General features: G+C 39.5%; 1 protein-coding gene across 1 annotated transcript in view; it reads right to left on the bottom strand.

The window, feature by feature from the left end:
* Window positions 1–878: 878 nt before the first annotated feature.
* CAT (catalase) overlaps window positions 879–10,427 on the bottom strand; it is a 35,714-nt gene continuing 26,165 nt past the window's right edge. The window contains exons 10-13 of the mRNA XM_003830382.5: window positions 8,382–8,512; window positions 4,539–4,646; window positions 1,898–1,981; window positions 879–1,571 (exon numbers count right to left, since the gene is read on the bottom strand). Coding sequence (XP_003830430.1) covers window positions 1,506–1,571; window positions 1,898–1,981; window positions 4,539–4,646; window positions 8,382–8,512 — 389 coding nt within the window. The 3' untranslated portion in view covers window positions 879–1,505. The remainder of the gene's footprint in view (window positions 1,572–1,897; window positions 1,982–4,538; window positions 4,647–8,381; window positions 8,513–10,427) is intronic.

Raw genomic sequence — 10,427 nt, 5'->3', positions numbered from 1 at the left:
TAGGCAGGAGGGTTTGACAGAGGAGTAAAGAAATTTGAGCTAAAAGACCAAGAATGAGTTTGTATCTGTCTGCTAGTGGTCTGTTTCCTGAAGCCCGTAACTCAGGAACTCCTGAAAGTATAAACTGGTTTGGTTTTTTGTTTTTAGTTGTTATTGTTGTTGTTTTCAGACAAGGTCTCACTCTGTTGCCCAGACTGGAGTGCAGTGGTGCAATCACGACTCACTGCAGCCTCAACCTCCTGGGCTCAAGAGATCCTCCCGCCTCAGCCTCCCTAGTAACTGGGACTACAGGCATGCATTACCACACTCGGCTAATTTTTGTATTTTTTGTACAGACAGGGCTTCGCCATGTTGCCCCGGCTGGTCTCAAACTCCTGAGTTCAAGTGATCCTCCTGCCTTGGCTTCCCAAAGTGCTGGGATTACAGGCATATGAGCCACCACACCCGGCACAAACTGGTTTTGAATATGAACGGAATAAAGATTTTCAAGGAAAACGAATTTTCATTTAGTATTCAGAACTCATCTTTAAAGTCTTCCATGTGATTTTCAACCATGATAGGCAAATATGGGTTTTAAAAAGAAGGAAGAGGAAAGTGACTAGTGGTTCTGAGCCCTTATTTTAAAAAGTCAGTCATAGGTAAGTGAGCAAATGTACACGAGATTTAAGTAATTTTCAAAGTTAGGGCACTTGCTATTTTATCAGTGTCTCAGAAGGCTGTCCAAAGGCTATAGATTTAAACAAATAACATGGAGTCCTCGAGATACTGGCATTTCCATTTTTAAGGGTAAACATCTGAAAATGATGATGTTCAAATTAAGAGTCTGGTGGCAGTTTACAGTTACATATGGAGTCGAAAGAAATAAAATACCATCTCTGTTCTTACGTACAGATTATTTATTGTAAAAATGTAAGCAATTACAAATTGATCTGTTGTGAAATCAGTGCTGAATTAACATTAATGTAATTCCAAGCGAAAAAAATGAATTTGATCAATTATTATCAGGAATAAACATTAAGCCATGACGGTGCTCAAGTTATCTTCTGATGACACTGGTGTATTAAATGTGCTTTTCCTATGAGAACCTTAGAAAAATAAAAATTTCTGAGTAGATCATCTTTATCTTTTCTTTTTATATATTTATAGCCATATTCTAATATAATAGGCCATGAGGTGATATGTAAACATACATCATTTCAACAAATTTTATCAAATAAAATCATATTTCTAGCTAGAAACTTGCCTTCTAATCATTTTAAATGAATAATCCAATCATCCATCAAAACAAATTTTTTTTTTTAAATGACTGTTAAATCCTAACCTTCATTTTCCCCTGGGGAAATAGCATTAAAATTGTTACACAATCTGCTATAGAAAGTGGGATTCTCTATTTTGAAGCCACTAGCTTGCATTTGCACATCTAGCACAGGAGAATCTTCATCCAGTGATGAGCGGGTTACATGGATGAACGCTAAGCTTCGCTGCACAGGTGCAGGGCCCCGGCCTCACAGATTTGCCTTCTCCCCTGCAGCCAAGTGAGATCCGGACTGCACAAAGGTGTGAATCGCATTCTGTTTTAAAAGAACAAGATGAGCAGGTTAATCACCTCATGGGCAGCAACGTGATATTTACTCAGTTTTAATATGTATGCAAATGAAAATAATAATTCAGAATTCATTCACTTTAACTGTCTTCAATTACCCAGGGCTAAAATGAAGAGTATGTGTTTTGCCAGTGAGTTCTTTATCTCTCAAATGAATTTCTGCACAGCTGCCTAAGAAATCTAACAGTGGCAGGTAATGGCCCCTGCAGACTGTAATGCTAAGTGGTAACTAAGTCATGCCTACTCCAACCCAACACACACAGCCTCTGCATCGCCAAGCTGCTCCCAGCTTACCTTAGGCTTCTCAGCATTGTACTTGTCCAGGAGAGCCTGGATGCGGCTACCGTAGTCAGGGTGGACCTCAGTGAAGTTCTTGACCTAAGGCCAAAGGAAAATAAATGCAAGCATTACTCTAACTCCCTACTATATCACTCCCCAGTGACTGTGGTTTCCCAGTGTTTATTCCATAGGGGAGGAAAGACGTTTCAGCAGGAGGCAGTACTACAGGTGTTTAACAATGCCAGCCTCAGAGTTAAGATGCAGGTCCAGTGAACACTCTGACATATACTGGCTGAGCAACCTCGGATAGGTCACTTAACTTACTGAGCTTATGTCCCTCTGCCGAAATGCACAAGAAAATGACACCTAATCAGTATAATTTTAAAAATACTATTTGGTCTTTGTCCCCCATTCCTGACACAGATCTAAAACCCTTCGAATGTACTGTCTTTTATATACTACTAAGATGATTCATGGGGGCCTACATAGCTTCCCGATGGAGGCTCGCACCAGGAAGAACAAGCACGCGATCAGAAGGTTAGAACTTCTAGCCCCACCCCCAAACCTCCAGGGAGGGGAGAGGGGCTGGAGATTGTATTCAATCACTCATAGCCAATAATTTCATCAATCATGCCTATGTCATAAAACCTCCAGAAAAACCTGCAACTGGCAAGGTCAGGGAGTGTCCGGATTGGTGCACACATCCAGGAGCTAGAAGGGTGGTCCACCCAGGGAGGCACAGAAGCTCCGAGGCCTTCCCCCGTGCCCCTCTTCCATTTGGCCATTCCTGAGTTGTATTCTTTATAATAAATCGGTAATCATAAGTAAATCATTTTCCTGAGTTCTATGAGTCTTTCCAGCAAATTATCAAACCTGAGGAAAGGGTTTGATTTGCAGTCAGAATCTGCAGAAGTGTGCATAGCCAGGGTACCTCATTTGTCATCTAAAGTGGGAAATGACCCCTAAATCTTTGGGTTCTGACTCTAGCTCCAGGAGTTACTGTTAGAATTGAATTGAGTTATAGGACACACAGTTACTGTCAAAGAATTACAGAATTGCTTGTTGTCGGGGAAAAAACCCATACAACCTAGGCCAGGCGCAGTGGCTCACGCCCGAAATCCCAGCACTTTGGGAGGCCGAGATGGGTGGATCACCTGAGGTCAGGAGTTCAAGACCAGCCTGGTTAACATGGCAAAACCCCATCTCTACTAAAAACACAAAAATTAGTCGGGCATGGTGGGGCATGCCTGTAGTCCAAGCTACTGGGGAGGCTGAGGCAGGAAAATCTCTTGAACCCAGGAGGCAGAGGTTGCAGTGAGCCGAGATCATGCCACTGCAGTCCAGCCTGGGTGACAGAACAAGACTCCATCTTAAAAAAAAAAAACCCACACAACCTACCTCACAGGATGCTGTGAGAAAAATGCTGAGAAGTGAGCTGCATTTACTGCATGAAAAGAGCTGACCTCAGAGTAAGCGCTTAACAAATTACAGTGATTTACATTGAGAAACGGGCCCAGACACAGCCTAAAGTTAATGTGAAGGATACAAGAACACTGGTACATGCAGCACAACTCCACACACTTCAGGCAGGAATTCCCCAGTGGACAGCAGAGGAGGCAGGGCATTGGGAACCCATAAAAGCCTTACAGTTTCAGCATATGTGAAAGGAGAATGCCAAGGGTTCCAGCCCAGTTCTGCTATTTACAAGCTGTCGTATCCATTCTCTCCAGTAAAAGGAGATAAATCCTGCCCTGCCTACCACACAGAGCGCCTGTCAAGCTCTCTGCTGATACTTGAACCCCAGGCTCTGGGACACAGCCCAGACAGCCGCTAGCCCAGCTGCCCCTAGGAACTGAGAAGCAGCAACTCGGGGCCAAGGAAAAAGGGGGATTTCTAGATTTGCAAAAAGCTTAGCTCTGGGACAGGCCAGGAAACCAGAAGTGAGAGGGCTTCACTCAGCTCGATGAGCGGCCATCAGAAATACCCCAGCACCTTAGCATGAAAGTCTAGCCTGCCTTTTGGAAGCATTGCAGTTCTTATTCCAGAAATCATGCAAATTTCTAGTTTGCATCTGAAGGAGGATCGAGGTGTCATGACATTAAGCCTTTAGGCAGGTTTTAAACCATAAAAATGCAAAAAAGAAAGACAGACTGATTGACTGATTGACTGATTTTAGAGACAGGGTCTCCCTATTTTGTCCAGGCTGGCACTGTATTCCTGGGCTCAAGCGATCCTCCCATCTCAACCTCCCAAGTAGTTAGGACTACAGGTGCATGCCATCACACCGGCTGATATATTTATTATCATCCAAAGTTTAAGTAGAATTGCAGCAGGACTCACATTTTGATATTGCACATTTACTATCTTGCACAGAACTTGGCTGCAGCCGAATTAAACAGAATAGGACAAAATTCAGTCTGAACACAACTAAATTAGTACACACTGGACAAACAGCTAAGGACGATGGATATGCCAGACCAGATAAAACATGGAAAGAAAATAATCAGAAGTTGGTTGGGGATTACTAGTTTTTTTTTTTTTTTTTTAAGTTCTCTTAAGTAAAACAGAAATGGCACTTTCTTTTTAGGGTTCTCCCACACAGCTGCACTGTCTTCCTTAGCCAGCAGAGGACACCCTTCAGCTTACAAAGACTCACCGCTTTCTTCTGGATGAAAATTTGTGCATCTTTCAGGTGGCCGGCAATGTTCTCACACAGACGTTTCCTCTGTTCCTCATTCAGCACGTTCACATAGAATGCCCGCACCTGCTCAGAGAAAAGAGCAAGTGCAGAGAATTGAATCACCAGTTTATCACCAACAAAATTCACCTACTACAACACTTAGGAAATCAATGATAAAAAAACTTTAGAAGTTAAGAATAATTTTAAATTTTAAATTTGGGTTGTGTCCTTCACTTTTTGTTTTAAGCAAAATAAGTAAAATTCATTTGTTAATAGCTCATACCTGCTTTCTAATAATATCCTTTATAGTAACTGCTATAAATCTCTTATAAATAGATCTACAATTTAAAACCTCACCACATTCTTAATACTGACAAGTCTAAAATGTGCAAGCTGCCTTTGAATGTAAACTTAGCACAATACCTTTGTTCAGTTCTCCCAGAACCATGGAGGAAAATTAACTAATTTAGCTAGAGATATAATTTGATGTATAGATAATTATATCTATATATAGACATCTAAAAAACTACCTCATTTATACATGTGTATCTGTAGTTATTCAGAAGCCAATATTTCTTAAGCAAGACACATTAATAGTGATATTTTGCTAGATTATTGGGTTTACCTCTAAAATAAATATCCATAAATTAAAATGAAAAATAGGAGCTTAGTATCAGATATGTGAATCCGAGCAGCCTCTGCCCAATTCTGAAATCAAAAGGTTGTAGCTATGATTTTATTCTTACACTTCATTCATTCATTCCACTCATTCAACAAATATTGAGTATCTATAATGTGCAAGACTCTGTTCTACATGCTGTTCTATTAATGTTTATGAAGTCCAATAATATCCAATTATCCAAAGTATCAACTTCATAAAATATTAAGAGATGCATCATTTCCATAAGTCATCAAATATCAGGCTATAATTATGTTTTTAAATTTTTGAGTAAAGTTTAAACCTGATACCAAAGTTAATCAGACATTTTGGATTAACACAATCTAATCAAAGTACTATATCCTGGGGATTTCCTCAGACCTATCTCCAATTCACTAATTCTCTCTTCAGCTGTATTTGACATATTGCGCGAAAACATCGACTGGGTCACTATATCTGTTGAGTTTTTATTTCACAGATTGTAATTTTTGTTTCTAGAAAATATTATTTGGTTATTTTTCAAATCTACCTGTTTTTCTCCTCATATCCTATTGTCTTAATAATATTCCTTTTTTGCATCTCTTTAAATATGTATGTTTATTTTAAAGCCTCTTTCCAATCATCATGTCTATGATTCTTCCATCTATTATTGCATGTGTAATTTCTCATTGGATTTCCTTGTATGTATTCTAATTTTTCACTATGACTCATCAGATGAAGTAGTCTTGATAACATCTATTGTTCTATCTTCCAATTCACTAATCTTCTCTTCAGACATGTTAACCTCCTTTAAAAGCCATCTATTAAATTCTAATTTCAGTTGTTACATTTTCTAGTTATGTCCATTCAACTCTTTTTCTATAGCTTAAAGTTCTCTTACTAAATTCTTCAAGCAGTCATCTATTTTCTTAAACCTATTAATCAGTCATTTTAAAACCTGTATCTGACAGTTCCATTATTTAAGCCTCCATTAGGTTTGTTTCTACTGTCAGTTTGTAGGGGGTTTTTTCTCCCTCTTGATTTTCAGTCATAAGGTCTTAATGTGTTAGGTGCCTGGTCATTTATTGTTGAATGCTGAACATTTCCATATAAAAAGGTCTAGAATCATTTGAGTTTCTATTTTCCACCAAAGAAAATTTTGTTTGCTTCTGACAGATGGCGTAGAAAGAGATCACCTTAATCCAATCTGAGACTGAGCAGAGGCAAAGTTGTGTTTCCTGTATTGTGAAAGCAAGTTTATTTCATGTTTGCCCTTATTCCTAGGCATGGCCCTTTAGGGATTTCAACTGAAAGCCTTGAGTGTAACTAGAGGCTCTGCTTCTTAGCAGACCTTGAATTCCAATTTTTGTCCCTTCAGACTCATGAGACTGCTGTAAACACCACTCAGCTTCTGGACCAGTGCTTACAAATTAACAAATACCTTAAGAAGAAAGGAAACCAAATGTCAAGCTTACTTCACTGCACTTTTTTTTTCTGCACTTCTTTTCTATCTTTGATCTTGGTCCCTTAAATCCTTGTTGCTTTGTTAGCTCTCCAAAGCCTTCAAACAAGTGCTTTATGTATTTCACCTACCTTTTCAATGTTCTCCATGAAACGGTAAGTATGATACAAGCTAGTCTGCCATAGACAGATGCAAGCCCAAGTGAATCATTTTTAAGAGAATAAATCTGGACCTTCTTATGTATTTCCCATGTGATACATCATCACAGAATTATGCTATGAATCTATAACAATAGTATTGTGATTACTTAAAAACCACACTATATCCTATATAGTGATAAGAAATTCTCTCAATAAAATAAGAATGAGCACATAATAAATTTTCATGTGTAAGCAATAGCCTCATTAATTTTTGCAGGGGTTGTATGAGCTGGTTTAATACCTGTATTGACCTCACATAGGCAAAATTCTTTGAGAGGCAGGGAATGTACTGTAATATACTTGGTGTCATCTGCATCACCAAAAATAATGCAGTTACATAAAAGGTATGCAGGAAATGTTTTAAGCTCATCTAAAAATGGTTTATATCCCACAATAATGTAATTTCTTTTTTATATATACGTATATATGTATATACGTAAATGCTTTTCAAGCAAAGATATCCTCACAGCGAATTAATTCATGTATAAGTATTTTTTACTTGGAACCCACATTCACAAACTGAGAAACTAGAAATAGGTTCTAATCTAATTTAAATACTAAGTTTAACACTAACTGCTCAAACAGAGCTCTAGAACAACTATACCTTTAACTTTATTATTTTATTGTGTGTGGTATAAGTTGCACTGGACACATTAAGGAGGCAGCTGCCCACCTACAGCCCTTCCAAGTCCAAGGGCCTCCTTCATAGCATGTGCTGAAACAGCTCTTAGGGCAGCCATAGGCAACTGGAAAGAGGATGAGCACTTGCCCTGGGGCGGTTAACTAGAGCCTGACCAAGGCCAATGGTGCAACCTGGGGTGAAAAGATTAGCCAAGTCAATAGGATTCCATCTCTCTAGAATCTAGAGATAGACATGTTGAGAGAAGGAGTAAAAGGTGGTCCAAAAAAAAAAGTAATAATGGAGAAAGATGCCATAAAGGAGAGTTTTCCATTGTTGTGGAAGAGCCACAACAATGATAAAACAGAAGCTCTGACGCAGATAGGAGAAAACAGGAAGCTGTGGTAAAAATAATCAATTAGCATTGGCAAGCAGAAGCAGACAGATGGAGAATAAGCCACGTGAAGGACGAGCCCTACAGTGGAAACGCCCACACTCTTGTGGCCGAGGCTCCTGGAGCTATTTTGGATCTCTAGTTCTAGTCCTTGAACCTGGACTGTCCTGCCCAGATTCTTAGATTTGTCTCCACGTAAGCTGTACATGCTCATTTCTTAAATTCCCATGAGATCACTGTTTCCCCAATGCCCCCTCCCCATATCCCTTCAATAAAGTTTGAAGAAACTGAGATGGAGTCTGCATGCTTTGAGGCAAAAGACCAGAGTAATATAACCCTTCAACTCCACCCAGTAAGGGGCCCAATTTACTATTACAGATGAGTCTTCCTTGAATTCAATTTAAGATACATCAGACAGTTGGGGCATTTGCAGGGAGGGGGATTATGCAGGCATTGACAAGGAGAATTAGCAGGTGACTTCCATAGCAGATAAAGAGAAGTCATTACCTGAGTAACGTTATCATCATTGGCAGTGTTGAATCTCCGCACTTCTCCACAATATTGGATGCTGTGCTCCAGAGCAGAAGGCTGTTGTTCCGGAGCACCAAAGCTGTTGGGGTAGTAATTTGGAGCACCACCTTCAAAACAAAACCACCCAGATGCACTTAGGAATAAGAAAAGTCAAGTAAGTCTGCAAATAATCACTGTGATGAGAAATAAATTCAAGTGGTAATCAAATACACACGTACACATCCACAGATATAAACACAACACACACATATTATTTTTAATTTCCCGCATTTAGCTACAGGTAGTATGAAGATTCTTAGGGAACGCTGCCATCTGCTAAATGCTTGCACAAGCTGCCACACTTTATGAATGAATCTCAAAGTCCCTTTTGACACTTCAAAGGGTCTCATCTATCAAGTCTTCTGAGGGGTACAGCACATGTAGAAGTTTATACGGGCTTGATTTGGCCACCATATAGGGATGAGGCTCAAAGACACATTTCAAAATTGACTTGAAAAATTGTGTCATTTGGACTTGGGCTCAATTCAAACACTGCATCACAAAATTCTTGAGGGAAATCTGAAAGTTCTGGTTCTGCTCCTTGAATCTACAGACACAAGCATGGAGTTCTGTGATGGGACCTGACTGCTGCAAGGTCACACGGTAGCCAGTGGTAGATATGGGGTTGGAACTCTGGGTTTTTTGTCTCCTCCAGCCCAGCATATACAGTATTTCCATTACAGAACTCTACTTTGCTATTCCGTAAAGTGTTTTTAGGATTCTCAGGGTATCTCTCCTTTACTGACGATGATGACTTTGTTCCATTGTAGCTTCACTTTCATACCCTCCACAGACCAATAAACAAAGAATTTTTTAAAATGTGGTAATTGTATATCAGCACTTACTTATCTGGACTTATAAGAAACAGTGACAAATACAATCAAAATATTTTCTATGACTTTTGAAATAAATTATAAGGCTTTTTTTTCGTTGTAGCATATTTATTTTCTCAACTATGCTTTGGCTGACATTAGCAGAAGCTTTCATTACCCGAGCACACACTGCCTAAACAGGAGTGGCCCAGAAACATATTAAGCGGTTTGAGCAAACCAATCTGGGGTTGGAATTTTAGCCAGCTCACTGCCGTAATAGATTATCCACAGTGGATAATCGAGGTGCCTATGTATGACATTCATCAAGACACCAAGTGTGTGTGTAGGGGAAGGAAGAACACCATACTATTATAGAGCCCAATTATTCACTCAACAAATTCAACAGATCAGTCACATCTACATGAAAAGCAAAATGCTCCAAAAACCAGCCATCACAGTGTTTTCTTCATTAAGAACTAGCTCTTTGAAATGTGCCTAGTTAATTTTTAAAATCCTACTTCCAAATGAGCCCTGACCTTTACTCAAAGTGGTAGTTGTCTTTAAAGCACTGACCACAGGAACAATTAAGCTCTTTCACAGAGCTTCAGGGTCACAGCCCAAATGCTCTACTTTTACAATCAAGCCAGGCGCGGTGGCTCATGCCTGTAATCCCAGCACTTTGGGGGGCCAAAGTGGGTGGATCACCTGAGGTCAAGAGTTCAGGACCAGCCTGGCCAATGAAACCCTGTCTCTACTAAAAATACAAAAATTAGCTGGCGTGGTGGCACGCTCCTATACTTCCAGCTACTCGGGAGGCTAAGGCATGAGAATCTCTTGAACCCGGAGGCAGAGGCTGCAGTGAGCCAAGATCATGCACTGCACTCCAGCCTGGGCAACAGAGTGAGACTCTGTCTAAAAAATAAATAAATAGATAAATAAATATAGCAAAATGTAATAGCTATGACCTTTGGGTGTTAGGACTATATGGGAATTTTTCTTTTTTCTTCTTTTTCCTATATATTCCAAATTTTCTTTAGGACACTTGTATTATTTTTATCATAGAAAAATAAACTTTGTTTGAATATAGACATCTGTGGATATAAATATAAATCATCAGTAAAATTTCTAAAGGGATCAATGCATGCAGTCTATATTACTAAAACACGTGTCC

Source organism: Pan paniscus, chromosome 9 (assembly GCF_029289425.2).
Source record: "Pan paniscus chromosome 9, NHGRI_mPanPan1-v2.0_pri, whole genome shotgun sequence".
In the NCBI taxonomy this organism is placed as follows: domain Eukaryota; kingdom Metazoa; phylum Chordata; class Mammalia; order Primates; family Hominidae; genus Pan; species Pan paniscus.
The sequence above is the reverse complement of the archived record's forward strand: the minus strand, read 5'-3'. Positions and strand labels throughout refer to the sequence as shown.